Here is a 22,962-nt window from a genome sequence, read left to right on the forward strand (position 1 = left end):
ACAATGGAGGAGCTCTGCGGGAATCTCACAAACCAAGTGCAACTCGGTAACGGTTTGTTTTCAAGTACACTAGTCACATTTGAAATTTTGAAAAATACAGAATTAACTTGTATACAAATATTCCACTTTACTAAAGGAAGTCACAAGGTCAAGCAAATGTTGGCAAAAGTCAGTGGATGTGAAATTAAAAAGCTAAATAAAGGAATAACATTCCATCTAACTCAAATTATTGCTTAATTCATGAATAGGTTCAATCTTTAATGTAATTGTTTTATTATCTTTTTACTTAGCGGCAAGACAGGAGAAAAAAATCCAACAACCAACGTTTGAAATATTTTCCATCATCCCAAACTTCTCCCACAGAGTGGTTATTGAAGTAACGAGGCTTGTTGTTATCCAAGTGTTGATGTACCTAATGTTATGGTCGGTGAACGTGGTAACTAAAGTTCTCCGAAAAGCGAGCTAAAATTTGGCTGTAATGCTCTTAGCGAGGTCTTAACAATGGCTTTAAGATGAAGGCTTCCATGCACTTTTCAATCTGTACATGCCGTCTGGACTCTTTTGTCTCGTCGCACGCCATCTGCTCGCCGTGTTAACAACGGCTTTAACACTTCAAGCCGCCCAGCCTCAACTGTAACTCAACATGGACGATTCGTACCATTTTTCTTTTTGCGGGCTAGTCGAGTTAATAACATTACAGTATGTTAGTTGAGCGGAACGGTGTCTGGTTGCCCAGTGACGTCATCGTCCCACTTCTGCTCCCATTCTTTGGAGCAACAAGCAGCGGTCAGTCGTCGGTCGGTTCTGGAAGAAATCATCCAGGATGCGCTCTTCTTGCACCGCAGCGTGTCAGCAGTCCTCGCTGCGTGTGAATGGTGAGCTAAGCCATGTTGTCAAAAGCGGTGCTGTTTAAGAGAACGAAAGATGATAACGTGGACTCTGGAGCTGAAAGTGCCAAGTGAGTTGAAGCCGTTGCTCGTGGTTTGCTTGAAGGTAGCTTCGAGCTAGCAAAGGCTAGTCAATTTCGCTGTTTGACCGCAGCCACAATGGAAAGTAACTTTGTCGAATCGCCTTCCATTTGCTTGCATCATTACAAAGTTATCTTTACCCCCGTCTCCGCGTTTAAAGCGTGTGTAGCCTTCTTGTGTAGGCATTGTTTGCATTTAAATTCGTTGTTGTTGAAGTTTACGAGCTCCTGATAGCTAACAATGCGTTGTCATGGCGACCTGACCGAAGCGGCAGGTGTCCAAAGCCACAAGATGGAGGCACATTGTTTTCAAAACTTCAAATTATGTTTTTATGTTTAATTTTAGCTCCGACTCCAGTAGGATGTCAACAACTACCGGTAAGTGTACTTAATTGTTCCTCCAACCTGAACAGCTTAACTAATTTAGTGTGATTATCATGAGATTTTCTTTACATTTTGAAATTTTACACAAACATCAATGGCATTTATGTGATAAGCTTTTGAAATATTGTCATGCTAAAAGTAGCATTGTGATAGTTATGTTTCATGTGGTCGACAACTTTGTTTAATATTTGCATGGAGCTCCCACTGACTCGTCATATTTGAATTTCTCTTCCTTAGCTGAGCTGATGAGCCGGCGAGCCCGCGAGCACCTCCAGCAGCGTCTCTTGGTTCTCAACTTGCATCTGCTGGCCAACCCTGGCGAGTCTCTGCTGCTGCAGCACAGCCTGGACCGTTTGCTTCGCTGGCTCTGCCCAAGCCTCCACATCTTCCACGTGTCTGAGAGGGCTTCACCCCACAGAGGCCAGGCTCGTCTCGGTCCGCAAGTTGGTAGGGGTCATGCCGAGCTTCTGTGCTTAAATCCTAAACCCCATGTTTTGTTTGCTGTTTTGAATGAACTGTTTCACTGCATGCATTATACGGTCTAATGGCAGATGTTCCAGACCATTTTTTTCAGACCGATGCCAGTATGAACATTTGCCGAGTATCGATACCTCAGTACTTTTTATACATACAATTACTTTAAAAAAAACTTTCTGATGCACACCTTAATTAGCTAAAGTCATACTGGTGCAGCATGCCACCAACTACTGCAGAAAAATATTTTTTTTCTTTTCTTTCATTGGTGGCAGGTACCGGCAGTTGGTATTGATAACCTCCATGAGTACCCAATTCGTTAAAATACAGCATTATCAATGATTTTGGTTTGCTTAGAAAGACGACATCTTTCAGGTTATAAAAATGGATGGAGGGATACTCGTTAGGTTACAATTAAATTACTCACTTTCCGTTCACCAATCACCTCCCCATATAAATGGCTTTCTATTTTGTTTCCTAGGCTCCCCTTCTCTGGCAATCACTTTCTTTCTCCACGAGGCCTATGGAGAAGAGCGAATCCTCAAAGTTCTGGACTTTTTCCAGCGGCCACCCTGGCAGTACCACCACACTGAGAGCTCTGGCAACAAACCAGCCGGGCTCCACATCTCCTCTGGCAGCTCGGCTGTTAACGCCCTGCTGCGGCCCTACCTCTTACCCAGTCGGGACTTTTACAGCCTGGGCGCGGGGATGCCCGTGTGGGGCGTCCGCCCGGTGCACTGCGGCGGGGAGATCCTGCGCGTGACACTTTACAGCGCCTACGATAACTACGACGACGCCGTGCGCTTCTATGAGACAGTGCTGCAGCAACAGGCCGAGGAGCAGAAGACAGGCTTCTGCTGGTTCACCCTCCACACAGGCAAGACGCCACATTCTTCATGGCTAACTTGGATTTTTGATCCGGGTTTGTCAACGATGTGCTTTCTTGGTCCATACAGAGCCTGGCCTTAGCCTGCAGCTGGCAATCAAGCAGGTGTCAGCGGGGGTCCGTGTGGAGCCATGCAACTCTGCCGTGCTACAGTTTGGTGTGGATGAAATCGGCCAGTTGGTCCCTCTGTTGCCCAACCCGTGTACGCCGATCAGCACCTCACGCTGGCAGACTGAAGACCTGGATGGAAACAAGGTTCTCTTCCAGGTTGGTCATGAGAAGCTCACAACTCTGTTTTGACAATCCACCAGGTCAAGAATGCGTTCCGTATGCGTTCATGTGTGTCAATCACAGCAGCTTAAAGCCCTCAAAGCTGCCGTATGTTGGATGCGTGTTTGTTAATTCTGCATGTCCGCTTACTTATCTTGCTTGAAAATCCCTCGATTGTAATCCCTCTATTGCTTTTGCACTGCAGGTGAAAACCATAACCCAAGCCAAGCCAACTTTGACCTGTGCTTTCCCCCTCACCTGTCCCGCCGTGCCTCCCCGGACCATGCAGCTGAAGAGCGGAGGACACGCCCGAAACCTTTCACCAAGCAACAACCTCCACTCTCCGCCAGCCTGGCAAAGCCACAAACATGGTAAGAAAGCTGCAGTCACCAAGATGCATCAATGTGGCTTGTCCTGAGTGGCCGTGACTTGTGCGCAGGCCCAAAAGTCATGGGAGAGACCACTCCAGAGAAGCTTCCGGGGAGCCAAGGATCAGGTAGCCGCTGCAGCTCTCCTCCGGGCAGCTCTTGCTATTCATCCCAGCGCAGCAGCCCGGCCCTGCCCCCTTCCTCCGACTCCCCCCTGCGCCCCTCACTCACCCGTTCGCTGTCCGGTCTATTGCCGGAGGAGGACGAAGAGGAGGGGGAGACCAATGTGGACACAGGGATCGCTGTGACCGCTGACGTGACTCGCTCTTCATCGGTGGAGCATTTGAGTTCGTGTCAGGCTCGGACACCCTCAGCCAAATCGTGGAGCCCCTCTTGTGCCCCTTGTACCGACAATGTCAGGAATTTAAGATCGCCCCGTGCGACTGGTTCCTGTTACGTCGAGGCCGGTGGCACTGCCGCAGTGGTTTTTGCCAACCAGCCGTCATCGCACGCAAGTTCTGAGGATCCGGCCGTTGAGTTCTTCATCTGAAGACGCCGGTAGGTAGGGCTGCCTACCCATTGTCCAAGGAATTCAAGGTACAAATCCCACCTCCAACTGTACATTATTAATATCCCGCAAGTTTTACCATTATGATTACATACAGTCCATTCTTTTTTTTAGCAAGTTGTTGAGGACACAATGGTTAATACAGATGACTTGGGAAGTGCCTGCTCAATTCCTGGCAGTGGCAGTTTTCAGTCCAACTTGTTCTAATGTTATTGTGAAAGTTATTGTTTGTACCCTTTTCTTGATCAAAGTCAACTGACATAGGCTCATCGCACCCTCAGGTTGTGACCTTAATCAGAAGCACTATAGAAAATGGGTGGTCCAAGAGGTTTGGGTAGCTAGATGGAACTAATGATGTGTTTGAATGTTTTATTCTGTGAATAGGAAATAATTTCTAAACTCTTTATAACAACAGACAAACAAAAACAGCACAGCAGCTGTGTCACGGAAATTATCTAAAAGTGTTTGTACAAAAATAAATTCTTGCAGTATTTGTTCTTACATGTAATAAATTGTATTGTTTGTATGTTTAGATGTGTAACATACGTTGTGAACAAAAAATGCACCCGATGACCAACTTTGTGGGTGTAATAGACTGTCTTTCAATATGAGCTGTTAGAAATGGATTACAAGATAAAACATATTTTTATTTATTTCATAGGTCTACCACAAATGAATTTTGTGACTATTGATGTCAAGTATTGTTTGCTAACTTGTGCTTGTACATTAATCATTGTTTTCAAAGTGCTGCTTCTTAACCTTCAAAACTAGACCTTATTGTTGTAGTACTCTTCACAGTTATGTTTGCTAAGTTGTGTCAAATTGTACACCAACAGACTAGTATTATACATGTCCATCAAATAAAGTCTTTCAAATATTAATGTGTGACATGGTTGGAGCAACTCGTGTTCATTTAAGTGCACAGTCTACACCATTGTTCAAACATATGTTTATCAAGGGTAACTTGGAAAACATATTGGAACGCGGCCCTGAGGACTAGAGCTTGACACCTGTGACCTTTGACCATGATATTTCCCTAATAAAGTGGCCTGTTGTTAGAGGTACACTTGAAAATGGCGGTGTACCTAATGGAGTGTCCGTGTGATTCCCTCGTTAAGTGCAGGTGCGTGAAAACTTTTAGCTCATTTTGAACGTGAAAGAAGCTAAAACTTTTCACGCACCTGCACTTAACGAGGGTCACTTGGAAAACATGTTGGAATGCGGCCCCGAGGACTAGAGCTTGACACCTGTGACCTTTGACCATGATATTTCCCTAATAAAGTGGCCTGTTATTAGAGGTACACTTGAAAATGGCGGTGTACCTAATGGAGTGTCCGTGTGATTCCCTCGTTAAGTGCAGGTGCGTGAAAACTTTTAGCTCCTTTTGAACGTGAAAGAAGCTAAAACTTTTCACGCACCTGCGCTTAACGAGGGTCACTTGGACAACATGTTGGAATGCGGCCCCGAGGACTAGAGCTTGACACCTGTGACCTTTGACCATAATATTTCCCTAATAAAGTGGCCTGTTATTAGGTACACTTGAAAATGGCGGTGTACCTAATGGAGTGTCCGTGTGATTCCCTCGTTAAGTGCAGGTGCGTGAAAACTTTTAGCTCCTTTTGAACGTGAAATAAGCTAAAACTTTTCACGCACCTGCGCTTAACGAGGGTCACTTGAAAACATGTTGGAATGCGGCCCCGAGGACTAGAGCTTGACACCTGTGACCTTTGACCATGATATTTCCCTAATAAAGTGGCCTGTTATTAGGTACACTTGAAAATGGCGGTGTACCTAATGGAGTGTCCGTGTGATTCCCTCGTTAAGTGCAGGTGCGTGAAAACTTTTAGCTCCTTTTGAACGTGAAAGAAGCTAAAACTTTTCACGCACCTGCGCTTAACGAGGGTCACTTGGAAAACATGTTGGAATGCGGCCCCGAGGACTAGAGCTTGACACCTGTGACCTTTGACCATGATATTTCCCCAATAAAGTGGCCTGTTATTAGGTACACTTGAAAATGGCGGTGTACCTAATGGAGTGTCCGTGTGATTCCCTCGTTAAGTGCAGGTGCGTGAAAACTTTTAGCTCCTTTTGAATGTGAAAATGACCAAAAACTTTTCACGCACCTGCGCTTAACGAGGGTCACTTGGAAAACATGTTGGAATGCGGCCCCGAGGACTAGAGCTTTATACCTTTGACCTTTGACCATGATATTTCCCTAATAAAGTGGCCTGTTATTAGGTACACTTGAAAATGGCGGTGTACCTGTGTGATTCCCTCGTTAAGTGCAGGTGCGTGAAAACTTTTAGCTCCTTTTGAACGTGAAAGAAGCTAAAACTTTTCACGCAGGTGTGTTTAACGAGGGTAACCTGGAAAACATATTGGAACGCGGCCCCTCGAGGACTGGAGGTCGGCACCCCTGGTTTAAGTGAAAAGTGCCACACCCGCCCTCACCCCCACTTTCTGATTGGCTGTTTGATCTGTGACGTCACTTGGACACTCCATTAGGTACACCGCCATTTTCAAGTGTCCCTAATAATAGGCCAGTTCATTAGGGAAAAATCATGCCCAAAGCTTAACTGAAAGTGAAAAGTGCCACACCCGCCCTCACCCCCACTTTCTGATTGGCTGTTTGATCTGTGACGTCACACAGACACTCCTTTAGATACGCCGCCATTTTCAGGTGTACCTAATAACTTTATGCATTTTTTGTACGCGTCAAGAATGTGTATTTGAATACTTTTTATTTTGGGGGACACCAACACATATTACACAACGTAAAACACCAAATGTCAGATTTTTGTTTTCATGCCCATAAAAATAAAAACAAGGAATAAAACACCAGACAAGTTTCAACAGGTTTTAATGTTTATTAAAATAATAATAATAATAAATTTCAAACCAGCAATCTAATGTGAAATTGCAGTAGATATATTGGATAACAATATTTAGGCGTATATATAACTACTATAAGTGTTACAAAATCAAGATTACCCAAAGAGAAGCATAATCTCCCCGTTGTTGCATAACGGCGCATCCCTTCATGCAATACAGTTAGCCGTTAGCTTGGAGAAAACGAGCATAAAAGAAGTGAATTACCCGAGCCAATTATTTTTTTTGGGGGGGGGCTGTGTAGTTCTGTAGTTTGATGTATATGGGTTGTTTCCACGGGATGTTGTAATATAGAGAAAAATGTGTGCGTTGCCGTTGTCGACATTACCGTGAGTTTACCTGACTGTTTTTTGTCTGGTGTATTGTGAGGTGTATTGCTTAGTTGTGTGTGCTATTGAAGTATAAAAAAAAAACGGATCAGTATGTATCTGTGGGGGGGTGACGATTCGTTGAACGATTCGTTTGAAGGAATCTTTTGAGTGAAATGATTAAAGATTCAGTTCACTTAAAAGAACTGGAATGCACATGACTACTTCAAATGTCCCAGATAACAAGATAAAGCACTTAGTAGCGCTTTCTCTACTGGTCAAAGAATTTCATTGCTCTGAGTAGCTTCACTACAACCAGTCCAACTCAGCTCTTTGGCCCACTGGCCCACTCTGGTGACTCGCACTTTTACTGGATCAAACCTCCAGAAGTGTCGCTCCCTGAAAAGGTAGAGGCGCCCATCCGGACGGGTCAACGCCCCGTTGGTACCCTGCGGCACACCAGTCCAGTCTTTAAGCTTCCGAGGATAGTACAGCTCTGGGCTGAGGGTTTGCAGGTTAAGAACAAAATAGCGGGAGCCCTTAAGGAGTACCATATGACCCAGAGGGGCATAGAAGAAGGTGCAATCCAAGTGGCGAGGTAGGCCCAAATCAGTGCTTTGCCGGGGGAAGCCTGCGTCAAGTACTTGGCCCGTGTAGCGCCACACACGCCTCCCTGACAAAAAGATAACAATTACTGCTTTCAAGCAGACCTACACAACAATGCATCAACTTTATCCCAAAAAAGAAGCGAGTACCTTTAAAGAAGTACCACTTCGTGTCCAGAGGCGAGAAGGTGGCCGCTTCGATGGCCGATGGGAGTTCAGCCCAACGCTGACGGAGAGGCAGCGGGCCGCTCACACGCCCCTCTGCTGACACGCTCCAGTACGCGCTGCCTCGGAACACCATCACTGTCCCGTTTGGGTCTGGATTCAACACAATAACATTATTGAGGAAAGTGACTAGGATAGACAGCAGCATTTGGTGACCCTAAAAATAAACTCACACAAAATACTCATTTCAAAAACAGATTTAAAAAAAAAAAAAAAATTAAGTGACCGTGGAAAGTAAGGCTTTAATTTTAATAAGGAACATATATAGTTTTTGTAAAAAAAAAAAAAAACATTGATCATGTATAGTATGACTTGAAGAATGACCATATATAGTAAGGTTTTAAAAAAAAAAAAAAAAAAAACATTGACCATGTATAGTAAGGCTTTTATTTTGTGTGTGTAAAAAAAAAAAAAAAAAAAAAAAAAAAAAAAAGGGACAATGTAAGGCTTTTGTTTTTAAATGACCACGTATAGCGCGTAGATATTCTCGAGATGTTGTATAGCTTTTATTTTATTTTTTGGCTAATTCAATACTACAGTACGTATGATTCAAAACTGTCGTTACATAGTTTCCCCAGCAGAGAGCGCAGTGGCACTACTACAACCCACCAACGTTAATAAATACAGAAAGCAATGACTTGCAAATTCGTTTCAACCTACATTTAAATGCACTACAAGGACAAAATAGTTCATGTTCAAAATGAGTGCCGTTTATTTATTTATTTTATTCACTTATTTTTTCTATGCATGTACAATGCTTAAAAGAAAGCTGAGTCAGACAGGCCATGAGTGTTACATTACCTTTCCTTGGATAAGCATTTGGGACATTGTTGAAGCCTTGTCGGTGGAATTATTTCCTGTTCTTGCTAAATACCTTGTCTCTGTAGTGTATTCAATTGAATATAGATTGAAACAGATTCTCTTTTTTTATAAAACATCCCAACTGGGGTTAGTAGATGCTGCTACACTGCTAAAAATTCAAACAGGACCATATAAGGCAATATACTTTGTGAGTGATGATAGTTCCATCTCATTCCTAGTCATAACTCACCCACAGTGATGGCATCAAACACACCAGACCGGCAGTAGTGAGGCGGACCGCTGCCCTCATCAGCCTTGTGGACATCCATGAACTCCCACTCCTGCAGGGCAGCGTGCAGAACCTCACCTGGGAGACGCACCAGCCGATCACCCGGCGGCTTACCTGTAACATGTATCAAAGAATGCATCAAACTTTTGAAAATTGGCAAGGATCCTGAGAAGCGCTTAGAGTAGGGGTTGTAGCTTTACTGTGATGTTGCCCAACAAAGCTTAAATAAAAAGTGCAAACATAACATTGTCTTATAAGGACTGTGATTCTCAGAACTGTACGCTTCCTTTTTTTTTTTTTCCTGTGTGCAATGTGGAGGTCAGCAACACCAGACACACAGGTGTATTGTCATCGCCTCACATCTCTGTTTACTATTACTATTCAAGCGCACATACACAGCTGGAAGCAGCTTTGACATGTCCACAGCTGTGTTTCTTGTCTTTGTCAGTTTACATTTGAAGTGGAAGCAGCTGCAATGTGCACACGTGACACTGCATACAACAAAAAAGAGAATGAAAATCAACACGGTGGATTTTGGGAAGAAAATAAAAGCCATCAGCTGGATTGCACCTGAGCACAAATACCTGGAAGAAGTGTTTAGCTACTTCAAGAAAAGAGGAGAGATGTCTTGGCTTGTTTTAAAACATTGGGAAGAAAACAACAATTTCACCGCACCAGAAAGTTGTTTTGTGAGTCTGTCTGTGTTTCTGAATTAACAAACAAGAATGAACGCATTTCAAACATCATAATAGCTTCAGGGCAGTATGTCGTAAAATTACAATTTCAACTGTGCACTAAATGTCAGGTGGCGTGCTCACTAGCATTTTAGGAGGCAGACAACAGAATGTCCAATCGTCTATTGTCTTATATTGTAATTTGGAAACTAATAGTGCTTATTTATGACTATACTATACTATGAAGGACCAGAACTGCCAGAAGGAAAAATAAATAAAAGCAAAAGACAAATATATATTTTTTAAAAATGTTGAAAAATAAATAAAATTATAGATATGCCATTTAAAATGTTTTTAAAATGATTGAAAAATAAATAAAATTATATATATGCCATTTACATTTTGTAATTTCATTTACATTTTGTAATTCAATTTACGGGAGTACAAACAAATATATAAAATATATACCTAAAAAAATTTCAATAAAAAATAAAGTCCACCTTTTGCCAACTGTTACCTGAGCAAAATGGTCACAAAAGGTATTCTGTACCATGGACTAATTTTAATCTGGTCTCAAATTCCTCTCACATTTATTTGGTCGATGTCAAATGTTTAGTTGAACATCTCACCGTACAGCTGCTGGACGGCCAGAATGTCATCCCAGCTCATGACCAGATTGCGACCCAGCTTCTTGTAGTAGGGCGACATAAGGGCGTGACGCACGGGCGAGTGCTCCAGACCCAGAGTGTGTCCGATCTCGTGGGCCATCACCATGAACAGATTATGACCCTTGTGTCCGTTTAGGGTCCACCTCTCCGCTTTGTCAAAGTGGGCCTCCCCTCGGCGGGGCAGGAAGGCATGAGCCAGGGTTCCTCCTGAAAGGCAAAGATGTCAACTATTTTTCTCCCTCTCATTCCACTTCACTGGAACATATTGTTTCTAAGCCTACACTACATGTAAAGTACCTTGAGATAACCTTTGTTGTGAACACAACTAAAACAAACTATACTGTACAAAATCAAAATGGAGAAGACGGTAAAGTCCATCCATTGCGGAGGTTCTAATATCTACCCTTGGCAATTATCAGGAGGAAATTCACTTTGTCCCAGACCTGGCCCGTCAAAGGCGTTGCCGGTCCCGTCGTTGTGCTCGCCCTCGTAAAAGGCCAGCCGGATATCTGCGGGCCCTTGGGGGGCCTCCTGGAACGCCAGGCCTGACACATTGCTCCACAGCTGGAAAGCGGCGCTCACTGCCAGTCGCACTGAGCCCAGAGACAGGTGGCTTGGCCAGTTTACAATCTGGTAGGTCAGGTGATGCTTGTACCACTTGTCGGCTACACAATCGAAAACAAATGAGACATGTAAGTTCAATATGAAATATTATCTGTTAAAGCAGACTAAATGTCTAAATCACAGCTCACACATCCTCTAAGTGCATGCGGTCATAAACATATTAAATAGAGGTGGCGGAAACGTGGGACATTCAGATGCGCTTTCATTTACACAAGCAATCCTGCAGTGTACACAACACGGCAATCTGCAACCGGAGCAAACACACAAATGCAGCCAGGCATGTAGTACACATCCCGCAGTACGCAGACAAAGCGGCTACATGACAGGAAACAATCTTTAGATTTACATGTTGCTAGCGGTGGGCAAGGAATTGTTTAAGAAAGTATGACTTCAAGATTTGAGTATCTCAACTCAAGGTTGATTTGTCCACTGTACATTATGTGGCTCTGCACCAGAGCAGGTTCTGGCAGTTGTCAAGTTGCGTGACGTAACGTCGGGGTAAACACAGTCCTCCTTCATGGAAGTAGAGGCTAATACATTATTATTATGACCTCTTTTAAGTACTGAAAAGCTTCAAGTACATGATCAAAATGTGCAACTTTATCTCCATTATAACTCCGCATTGTTTTAAATTGTCATTGATTTTCAATGAAGGTTTACACTTTTAAGTGAGATTAATGTATCTGGTGTTGGGCCACTAGACAAACATTTGTTTGTAATTAAAAAAAAAAAAAAAATCACATTAAGGTCTCAACCAATTGCTGAATGACAAAAAAAGGTGACATTACACAGTTGCCTATAGAACATAAAAAAAAAAAAAAAAGCTGCCAAAAGGCAAGGGTGTGGGTGGGGGGTGATAAGTAGGCTAGAGTATGTATGATTTGAGTCCAGGCGCCTTCTCTCTTGCCCACCGCGAGGTCCCCGTGGACAGCTGTGAAGCCAGGAAGTCGGATACACACGACATTCCTCCACTTCCCTTATGGAAGCAATTGCAATGATGCCCAGTGTAGCGGCGGCGTTGTTATCGCTGACATTAAGAAGTGACCCCGATGAGCAGATAACAGAACTTATTGTTTGGGTATGATCGTCAGATCATACTGGCTTAACTTAGTACAAAGTGGAGGAGAAAGAGGACTGAGAACAATTTTGAAATTAATTAAACTTACAAAATATTTGTATTTTTAATTCCCTAATTTCCTCATGTTTGTTCAATTGCTTTTATGTATTTTGATTTGTTTGTAAAGCACTTTGTACTGGACTACTTGAAAGGTGCTATATAAATATATTCTCATTATTAGGGCTCAAGCAGCGATGACTACGAGGTTCCCATATACACTTATCACTTTCGTAGCACTTATCTAAGACGTGGGTGGGTGGAATGTTAGCTCTGTAAATATTAGTGGGAATCCAAATCCAAATCCAGCGCAGCACACAAGTCAAGGTTTGTTTTGCTACTTGCTCAGAGGCGCTGGCAGCATTCACACGGAGAGAAATCAGTGCAAGTGAAAGCATGTTGTGTTCCTGAGGAGCGCTAGTTTTAGTATACGACACTAATCAATACTAGTTATGCACCATTATGTGCATTACGGGAAATGTTTTAAATCAATTAAAAAATCAATTTAAATTTTATTTTGATTCTATCTAAATTTAATTTTGAGTCTATGTAATCCACACAACTGACTTTTGTGGCTACAGGTCAACATAATTGGACTTATAATTACAGTTTTGGAATATTAGTCATACCATTTCAGCTCTGTAGTGGACTATTTGAAATTATTTAAATTAAGTTTTGAGACTTAAATGGAGTCCCCGCTGGTTGAGTTACTAGAGTTACACCACTGCTCACTTGAAACAAAATACATCCACATACAGCATTGTATAAAAGACTCAAAGAACCGATTGCTTGTATACATGCAGGCTGTGATGCAACCACGGCCACGGAGACAGTGGAGCAAAACATTGTTGAATGTGTTTGCCAGATGGAACATGTCAGGTACCAACATGAAGAGGCAACGAGCTGCACATCAGCCATCAATGCATTCCCCAAACATTAGCCAACTCTTTATGTGCCACTGGGGAATGTGACGACTTCACACATCACAAGGCTGCAGCAACAAACCGCTGGTGTCCAAGGCAACCATACTCAAGGGCACTCCCAGAGGAGATGTGAGGAAAGGCAAGAGGGGCATAAACACTCCAACCCATCTCGGTAGATATGATTAGGATGATGTCCAAAAAAGTGTATTAATTAATTTATTTAATACCCTGAAAAACCTTTTGACCAAAATTTTATAGCAATTTTTACCTTGCTAAAATAATAGCCTGAACCTTTTTTTTTTTTAGAAAACACGAAAAATTAACCAAATACTGATTACACTATATTTTATATATTTAATTCAATTGCAGGTGTAGAATTTATGTTTTTCTTTTGGGTTCCAAATATGACTTATATAATTTTTAATAAAGAGGGTGGCGATATATCTGAATTAATAAATTTAAAAGTCAAACTTCACAGAGTATAATTTGAAATGACCATTTCTCTCCATGTGAATGGCTGTCTTGATGTTCTAATTCTTGGGCAGGAAATGTGCATGTGCAAACTTTTAGGAGAGCAGGCAAGAGTACCCATCACTAATGTTATTTAAAGTACACTAAACAAGCAGCAGAGGACATTATTTCAAAACATCTGCAAGAAATTTCCCGTTTCAGGGTCGTTACAAACTGCCATTAAACACGCGGCAGTGTTTAGTCATGTTGAATTGCACTGACCTTCCCGGCCATAAATTCTTTTTACATGCTGGACACTCAAAGCAGAACATTAGGATATTTCCCTGAAGGCCCAGCACACAAGCACACAACATGCACACACACATGACGAGGAAGAAACCGCCCCCATCTTGGACAATAAACACACAACCTTTTAGTGCGAAGCGCTTCCTACGGCGCCACGGTGGTCCTGCTGCAGAACTCCTTGCAGTGAAGATGACGTTTACCCTCTGGGCCCACACCTGTTGGCTGCCCTTATCCGACACGCCGCAGCGCGGCTCGGCCATCTGCCTGAGGGTGGCGCTGTCTAATTCACCTGTCACTGGTAGGCGAGACAACCTCTGGAACTCCCTGAGAAGAGAGCACATGTTTGCATAATGCAGAATCAAAGTCAAAGTCAAAGTCAAAGTCAGCTTTATTGTCAACTTCTCCACATGCCAAAGACACACAAAGAAACCGAAATTCCTTACACGTTGAACTTTCTTCAAAAAATATTTTAATAACAAGAATTTCCCTGCAGCCAAACATCAACTGCATAGTTTTATTTAACCGAGGCCAAGTCTAAGCCTAACTGTGAGCATGTTCAATCTTTTTCCATTACTGTGTACTGACAAGTAAGCGAGCAGCCCAGGAGGCGAGGTTCCTGAAATTCTTGGATGGTTCAGGAAGGGTTCAGGAGAGGTTTGTAGTTTAGATACGAGTGAGCGGAGGGTTTTACAGAGCTTGGGGGCCTTTTACCATGTCGAGCCTCCACCCACTGATTAGCACAGGGTACAATTTGGCTCTCATCGCCACAAATAAATCTGTCACATTACATCATGATTGTGTGGCTATGAGGGAAGGAACTTACCGGATCGCTGCCTGCATCTCAACAGCATTGTGAATGAAGTTGTCATCATGAAGGTAGCCATATTTTTCTAGAAATACCTGCAATTGATATCACAAAACAAAAAGTCATTGTTTATTTCGAAACCTTTAGTTTTAAATTACATTACACCATTTCCCCCCAAATTATCCCATGAGTAAATAAAGTAAGAATTGCATTCCCCAATGAGTCAAACATCATGCCTGAAGATGCAATCTGTTTTATGGTGTGTAACCAGACCACCCATCAGAATTGAATGAATCACATTTGAAAACACGCAAACACAATGTAAGGTGTAACTTGGTACATGGTAAGAGACAGGTTTGACTTATGATTTGTTAATCACGGTGCTTGCTCAGACACTAACACAGGCTTGGTGATTACAGATGTGGTTGAAAGAATGTGTGCAATATAAGTGTCCCTTTGTCTGTCTAAACGCAAAGAATGATGCCAGAGGGTATTGTTTAATGGCGGGGAGAAGTAAGCATGCAGGAGCAGTGGTAAAACCAAAACACAGAGATGAGGCTTGAAAAGCAAAACAGAGTCAAAGTCTGCACACCCTCATTCAAAAGTTATTGTGAGACCAAAATAAATCATTTCACAACTTTGGCCATTAATGTGACCTATAAAAATATTAATTTATTTTGGAGGCCTTCACTATTTTTTTACTTTCTACCAGGGGTCCTGAATGTTTTGTGCAAAAACCGTCTGCTATTTAAAACTGCATTTCTTAATTGCAGATTAAGAAACACAATACTTTACTATCTTGTGATGTGTTTTGTGTTTGCATTATTGAGCATATTTTTGGGGATTATTAAGTGTTACACTGGAAGATTTGGAAAAAGTTAACTACAGCCACAATCAAGGCAACAGCAAGTGCATTTCCTGTGTTGGTGTGACGGTTAAGGGTAATGAAGACCCAGGAGAGCTCCGAAATAACGTCATACTAATGTCGGCCATTCAGAAACGATAAAGTTATGCTTGACGTTAATTTCTGTACAAACTTTGTATTAATACAATTAAGTGTTCGCTTATAAAATAAACGTGACACATTTGGTTAACAAGTTCGGACCTAAAAAAATAAAAACAAGGCGTTATGAGGTAAAAATAGTGGGCGAGTACCTCCGGGTCAAGCAGGGGAGAGCCGCAGGCAGTACGCACGCTGATCAAACAAGTCACAGCCAGGAACCAGGCGGGCTTCGCGTTGCTTCCAGCCGGGTACCGGTTCATCGTGGAGCGACCACCGTGTTGGCACACGGCGCATTACTGGAAAAGAGACGGACCCCTCATGACAGCAGCGGTTGTTCGGTTGGAACAAGCTGGACGACTGTGTTGCCCATCTACAAACTCCATCCCCGTGATAAGTGACTTGAGTAGGCGTCGAGGGGGGCGGGAGGCGGCCCCGCCCCTCTCGTTACTCGATCAGCTGAGCTTCTTTTGACTTTTATTCTAAACCTTGCCACATATTTGTGCTTTGTTGCTCCAAAATTATCTTCATATTTTTGTGGCTAAATAGTTTATTTTTGTGTGTGCAAATGTTAACTTCCAGATTCAAAATGTATTTATTTATCCAAATTTTATTTTTTTTCTCCCAGTGAATGAAGTAATGGAAGTACAGAACACAAAAGGAAAGATCACAGTTTAATATTTGTTGGGAGAAGAGAAAAAGTAAAACATTTTGCTCCGTTCATACAAAACAAAAGGTACGAAGTCTACCACACGTACAAAGAAAATAAAACATTTTTTGAGCACATGCCACAGCCAGTGAGTCTTTGTCATAGTACAAATTGCCGCACATATAGATTGAACAATATTCATGACTTGCTGCAGTCTATGAAAAATGGGCCCAAGTCAAAATGTCTATTTTATCCCACTTTGACAAAGCTTCGACTATGGTGGACTCTGTGGCTGGAGCCATGTTCATCTGCTCAACACTTTAATATGGCCGTTCTCTTCTGTCATCCCTCCGGTCACCTCTGAAAGACAGATTACAGATTCATATTTAGATAGAATAAGGATTTATATTTAAGTTGCCAAAAAAAGTGTGAAACATCATAAATCCGGCATTTGTCTCATGAAGCTATGTTAAGTTTCACATTCCCCACAACAGCAGACCATACAATAAAAAACTGCTGCCTTTCATATAAAAAAAAACACCAACTTGGTCTTTCACTGATTTTAAGGAATTTATCAATCAAGTGGATGCTGCCCTCTGCTGGCACATGAAGCTGAACCTACATACAGCTGTTATGACTCTTCACTTTGATATGGTTAAATAAGAGCTTGAAAAACATTTTTTATCAGCAGAAATGAATTCAAGTCAAAAGGAAAAAATAAAAACACCAACCTTCCTCCCATTTTGTATCCCCCTCCATATCCACCACGGTCACCACCATAGCCACCCCGGTCTCCACCACGGAATCCTCCACGTCCGCGGAATCCACCCCCTCTATCGCCACCATAACCACCTCTGCCTCCACGATCTGGAACACAAATGATTTGTTTTAACTTTCCACATATGTACGCAGGTACACAAAAGAAGCAGCTGACGATTGCAAAAGAGAATCTGGTACCTCCAAATCCTCCTCCAGCATCTCCAGGTTTAGGAGCACCACACTTGTTACACTCTTGCCGCCGTGCAAAATTCATGTTGCCGCACGAGCTGAGCCCAACACAAAAGACAGGAAGAACTCAGTAAATCAGAGATGAGCATCGTGTACATAGATGTTGTCCATTGCACACAAACCTGTTGGGACAAGGCCAGTCTCCTCCCTTCATGTCAAAGCTGGGACCTCCACCACCGCGACCTCTGAATCCTGAGACAATAAGGGCAAAATATTAATACTGAGGGTGGATGTATGAAAGGTTTCCTACGACCTCTACCGACCTCCTCCTCCTCCTCTTCCACCCCCTCGTCCTCCGCCCCGCTGCGTGAACTCAGCTCTGCGGGTGGCAAATGATACTTTGATGGGTTTACCGTGGAATTCTTTGCCTGCCAAGACAAACAGGAGTTAGAGGATGCCGAACAACGGAATGGAAATTTGTCCGTGTGCGGGTGCCATTACCATCGAACCAGTCAATGGCAGCTTTGGCAGAAGGCGGGTCATCAAAGGACACTGTAGCTTCACCCTTTGGCCGGCCAGTGGCCTTGTCAGAGTAGAGGTTGATCATTGGCTGACCAGTCTTCTTGTTGACCTGGAAGTACCAAAATGGACAATTTCGACTTCCGTTTGGAGTTTTCCACTTCTTGATCTGAGGTGGGACTTTTTTGTCATTAAGGGATATTAAATAAATTTGACTATCAGCCCTTCAGGCATCAAGTAACTATTGCTAACCACTCACACAACAGTCGATAACATTTGGGATGGCAAGATGAAGGTTAGCCAGTGTAAACAACAAACTCAATACCTTAATAATGCCAATTTGCTTGAAGAAGTCGCCCACTTCCTGTACCGTGGCCTCTTCGCCCAGGCCTTGGACAAAAATGGTGTTGTTGTCAGAGTTGTCCTGATCCCCACCTGTGGAGAATAATGGCAATAAAATCATCAGTGATGACCAAACAAGACAACGTGAGCATCTTTAATTAACTGGGCCTATTTTGTTAAAAGCAAACTCAATATAAAGCTGTTCATGATATTGACCTCTGGTTAATAGTGAATGTAATCAATAGAATCAAGAGTCTAATATTTACCTGATTCATCCCTTGAGCCATAGTCTCGAGAGCCTGGAAAACAGGTAAAAGGACCAAGAGCACATGAGCAAGGGATCTCCAACATCTGGACTCTCATTATTCATCAATCACATCCTAGCAGAGTAATGCAATATGGAAATTTAAGAAAGTCCATGTTTACAGCTGTGTTTGGTGTTTTCATACCGTAGGCTCACAGTCACCTTTCAATGGGAAACAGACTCATTCCCTTTTTTTATTTACCACCACCAACTTCTAGACAGTTTACCTCTTCATCCCAGGAACGGCAGCCATGTTACTAATAAAGCGTTGTCTTCATGCAACCATTACCATTATTTTACATCTCAGGCCCCATGTCTGTTACCGTATCTGTAGGCTTAAGAGAAATCCAAATAAGTATAAGTTGAATCCCTTGCGATCTTGACATGAAATTGGTGGCATTCAGAGTTGTTTTAGCCCCATGTTTCCTTTTGTGCTAACTCAAGTTCTTTCCTCCCCCACCGACACAGTTCTGATGCTCGTCACTTACCACCGAAATTTTTGAAGCCACCACGGTCACCACCTCTGCAGAGGAAAAATTGGAGAATTGATGGCTTTTCCTTTGTCCCAACCAGGAGCTCAAAGCTCCCCTACATCCCACCAGTTTGCACTCCTGCCAGGGTGTGTGACTACGTGGAATGTCTCACACGAGGAGTGTGAGTTTTAGACAATTATCAGTGGGCACGATGACCAGGTAGTTCTGACACAAGCAGACGTGTGAAGGCAGTTATCACACGTCGCTTGGTCACAAGAGTTTAACCAATTTGATACGTGTTGCTGTTTTCCATCCAAAAAATAAAAAAAGAAATTAGATGGTGTCGAAATAGCAACGGCAGGCAAATTTGTGTTTTAACATAAGGGGCCGAATTGGTGAGAGGGGCTTGATACGCAATCTTCCACTGAGTGCGGTTTTGACATCCTTTAACTGAGGTCCTTGTTATAGTTCAACCACTGTCAACACCTGTAGTATAAAATGTAGATCCATGTTAACAGAGCACACATGTTGGCCATTGTCAAACATACAATAGTTGAATGAAACCTGTTGAATGCGAAGCAGCTGACGACGTCGCTCCAGGTCTAACTGCAGTGTTTCAGCCAAGAGTTCCTTGTTCAAAATCTACATGATCCTCAGAACACGGACAGACCAAAGTGTTTCTCTCACACTTCCTCTCTAGATTCGATGGAACCTTTGAAAGGCTGAGTTATTGGCATGTTAACGCTCCTCCCTGGCCGTGCATTTTTGTTTGCGCAAGTCTCAGACTTGTGTGTTCATGTCATGTATTCACGTGACAGTGTTTACCAACTTAAATAATGTATAAAAAAAAAAAAAGGAAGTTATTTTAAAAATATATATATATATATATAATGATAAATAAAATTCATTAACTGTGACCTGGCATAGCAAAATGAGTAGGTAGATTTCAAGATATGAGGCAATACTGTACTGGTACAGTATGTCAAACTTCTACCTTGTTCAATAAGTCACACAGTGTCCTTTGAAATAATGGTGTGGTGTTGTATGCAGCATACGTTTTGTTTTCTTGCTATCCACACATGGAATTTGCTGTCGACTTTGACCCATCCCAACATAGGCACGCATCCGAGTGTGTTATATTTACCTCTGTTTTTATCTGTGGTACTGATGTAATGAGGAATAAGGCAGGGTAGTGCAATGGTTGGATTATCATTGGAGGGCTGAGATTTTTTTTTTTTTTTTTTATAAGCCTGATGATTTTGGAAATATGGGTCACTGCGTGTCATTTTGCTATGCTGGGTCACAATTGATAAACAGTCATTTCTCACATCCCCATTTGCTGACAGTTTACTGTTGATCTGACTTGTGCTCTGTTAAGCACATTTCACCATCTGGACAAAACCATAACATGAAACTGCTGATATCCACTAGGAACCTTGTGCAGAGTCAAAAATGAGACTGGCTAAACCATTTTTTTGGGAGGGGAAGGGGGGAAGAAAAAAAGTCCAAGCCTCTCTAAGAAGAGGGATAATTAACTGTGCATAGTGTATTATATTCAAATAAAGCACACAGTTACCTTGCCTTCTTGCAGTTCCTTAATAAAATATTAGATGTTTCCCCAAATCTAAAATGTGTGAAACCTGTTCCACCAATTGTCTTCCATGGCAGGCATTATGGTTTATTCCATGTTGATAAAATCCCTGCTTAAAGCTGTAGTGTTGGCACAACTGTTTTACCATACAACCCCATAATGACAACACCCAACATTTTTTTTTTTTTTTTTTAAATGCAGTTGCGAGTAAGTCAGCAGTTCTGAGTGTGAAGTGACCATTTAACCTTTACAAGGGTATTGCATACAGAGGGCCTCGGGATAACAACTGTCGCGGGCATGGCACGAGAAAACAAACATTTTCTGCCATATTTAGCAAATTTCCCTTTGACTGGTTCATATTTAGCCTCTGGGTTTTTCTATACCAAATGTCAAGGTTACAAACACCGTTTACATCGATGGACGACTGTCACAAGGCACTACGGTACTTACCATTTTTCATTTAATTGTCTTATAGCTAAAACGTGTTCTTTTTTTCGATTTCACTACTGCATTATGGCGTGTTTCTAGGCGAGATTACCTCATCATAAGAACAAAACGCCATCGTGAACCAAGGACCCCCTGTATACAAGTTAATAGAATTCAGGTTTTCAGGCCTAATGCATGCTGTTTGATTTGAGGTTTGATGGACGAAGTTGTGTTTCCATGTTACAAAACATTTAAAGTACCTTAGGTGCAGTGGCACTGTGCAACTTACCCCATACCAGGATGTCCGCCTCTTCCACCACGGTCATAGCCACCACGGTCATAGCCACCGCTGCGGTCATAACCGCCACGTTCGTAACCGCCTCGGTCGTAGCCGCCACGGTCGTACCCGCCGCGACCTCGGCCTCTGTAACCACCGCCTCCTTCTGGTCGGTCTCCTTGGTCACGGCCATACCGGCTACCCTGTCCACCACTTTCGCCTACCATATTGACAGAAAGACAAATGAGACCCACTGTTCTTCAGCAATACGAAAATCTACAAATACAGTGACTTCTTTACCTTCACTCCATCTTCCGTAACCACCGCCACCACCTCCACCACCTTGTCCCTGGGCACTGAATGATCCTTGTTGGCCAAAGCTCTCTCCACTTTGCCCTTGACCACCATATGACGCAGATTGTCCAAATGACTTCTCACTGTACAATAACACAAAGACATCCGTTAACAAAAAGCGAAGGTTAGCTTCACCTCATGTATAAAGGAATGTGAATAAATAAAAACAATCAATCTTGTGCAACTTTTGTGTTATTAACAGGCTCACCCAGCTGAATCCTGGCCAAAATTATCAAAAGACTGTTGCTGCCCATAACCTGCCTGGGACTGGCCAAATCCCTCTGTCAAATAAAGTCATTAAAAAACAATTGTCATCATTTGGTCTTGTACAAAGTCAATTCTGTTTGTACATGAATTATTATAAAACCCACCTTGTGTTCCAGATTGCTGACCTCCATAAGCACCATAGCTTTGGCCCCCGTAACTACTTCCACCATTTCCTTGGCCTTGACCATAACTCTATAACATAAGATCAACGAGATATTAAGTATACAATTGGGTATATATTTAATTAATAATCAAGGGGTAAATGAGATCTTACCTGTCCACCCTGCTGACCACCGTAAGAGCCATAACTGCAAGACAATTGCGAGACAGTTTAATATCCCTAAACATTTGAAACCGTCACATGAAAAGAAATGGAAACGTACCCCTGTGAGCCACCATGCTGTCCATAACCCGAATCTGTAAGAGTGGAATGTTCAAATAACAATTAGAAAAGTGGAAAGCGATTAGTTGTCAAATCCTGAGTCAAGTAAAGCAAAGGCTGAGCACGCCTCCCATCACGCTGTTCCGGTGAAAATGGCGGTCAAATACGGACGGCTACGACTAAATCATGGATTGACGATAACGTTTTCGAACAAAAAACGAACGGATCCCAACGAACTATGCACCCGGTTCACTGATTGTGCGTGCTGAGATAGAGCGTTACATATTTGTGCCTATATTGATATTCATATTTACGTGTCGACTTTAAACCTTGAGACAACGCTGAGTTATAAACAAAGAGACATTCATGCAGCCCATCGGGCAACTCGGGAAGAACGCCATTGCCAGGCATATGAGATATTTAATGGGAATACGCGGGTTGAAAATCGCAGACGAAGTGAAACTAACGAATTTTACTCAACAAAAAGTTAAGAAAGCTAGAATAATCGAAACTGATGTAGTTCTGCAATTCAAAAGAATAAACCCAAGAAGTAGACGCACCCCACAACCACCTTAGGCCTCACGGTGAGCAGGCCAGTTATTTAGCTATTTTCATGTTGAATTCACATGGAATAACTCAATCCAAATGTCATTCAAATATGTAGTGAGATTCTTACCGGTGGCCATTATGCTATCCTAAAATCGGACGGCGTGTTTCTCCAGAGAATCTATTAAAATCACCCGGTGACTATCGAACGCCGCTAGGTTGGGTGCTGGTGCTAGGCCAACCTACTTCACTTCCCTTATGGATACTCTTCTTCGATCACTTCATA

General features: G+C 42.5%; 3 protein-coding genes across 5 annotated transcripts; 1 reads left to right on the top strand and 2 right to left on the bottom strand.

Annotated features, from left to right (window-relative positions):
• The first annotated feature begins 499 nt into the window (after positions 1–499).
• On the top strand, positions 500–4,805 carry fam124b (family with sequence similarity 124B). 2 transcript variants are annotated; one of them, XM_088381140.1, is made up of 7 exons: positions 500–958; positions 1,314–1,345; positions 1,589–1,798; positions 2,307–2,702; positions 2,782–2,978; positions 3,187–3,352; positions 3,421–4,805. In XM_088381140.1, the coding sequence occupies exons 1-7, from the start codon at positions 888–890 to the stop codon at positions 3,897–3,899; spliced, it is 1,551 nt and encodes a 516-aa protein (XP_088237266.1). In that variant the 5' UTR covers positions 500–887; the 3' UTR covers positions 3,900–4,805. The 2 variants fall into 2 exon arrangements, with proteins under 2 accessions (XP_088237266.1, XP_088237267.1); XM_088381141.1 differs by having other exon boundaries at positions 500–875.
• A 1,959-nt stretch (positions 4,806–6,764) lies between these two features.
• mmp28 (matrix metallopeptidase 28) lies at positions 6,765–16,128 on the bottom strand. The gene is made up of 8 exons (XM_088381088.1): positions 15,754–16,128; positions 14,617–14,693; positions 13,918–14,117; positions 10,820–11,041; positions 10,338–10,583; positions 8,996–9,148; positions 7,870–8,037; positions 6,765–7,787 (listed from the first exon to the last, which is right to left on the bottom strand). Exons 1-8 carry the CDS (start codon positions 15,859–15,861, stop codon positions 7,393–7,395), a joined length of 1,569 nt encoding a protein of 522 aa, XP_088237214.1. The 5' UTR covers positions 15,862–16,128; the 3' UTR covers positions 6,765–7,392.
• A 131-nt stretch (positions 16,129–16,259) lies between these two features.
• On the bottom strand, positions 16,260–22,956 carry taf15 (TAF15 RNA polymerase II, TATA box binding protein (TBP)-associated factor). 2 transcript variants are annotated; one of them, XM_088381089.1, is made up of 16 exons: positions 22,807–22,956; positions 22,132–22,165; positions 22,023–22,056; positions 21,853–21,940; positions 21,690–21,762; positions 21,428–21,564; positions 21,140–21,347; positions 18,849–18,883; positions 18,323–18,355; positions 18,040–18,149; positions 17,697–17,826; positions 17,519–17,623; positions 17,378–17,447; positions 17,205–17,293; positions 16,979–17,114; positions 16,260–16,607 (listed from the first exon to the last, which is right to left on the bottom strand). In XM_088381089.1, the coding sequence occupies exons 1-16, from the start codon at positions 22,814–22,816 to the stop codon at positions 16,568–16,570; spliced, it is 1,332 nt and encodes a 443-aa protein (XP_088237215.1). In that variant the 5' UTR covers positions 22,817–22,956; the 3' UTR covers positions 16,260–16,567. The 2 variants fall into 2 exon arrangements, with proteins under 2 accessions (XP_088237215.1, XP_088237216.1); XM_088381090.1 differs by lacking the exon at positions 18,849–18,883.
• Positions 22,957–22,962: the final 6 nt, after the last annotated feature.

The sequence above is a fragment of the Syngnathus floridae genome, chromosome 7 (genome assembly GCF_059516105.1).
Source record: "Syngnathus floridae isolate MCC-2025c chromosome 7, RoL_Sflo_1.0, whole genome shotgun sequence".
NCBI lineage: Eukaryota > Metazoa > Chordata > Actinopteri > Syngnathiformes > Syngnathidae > Syngnathus > Syngnathus floridae.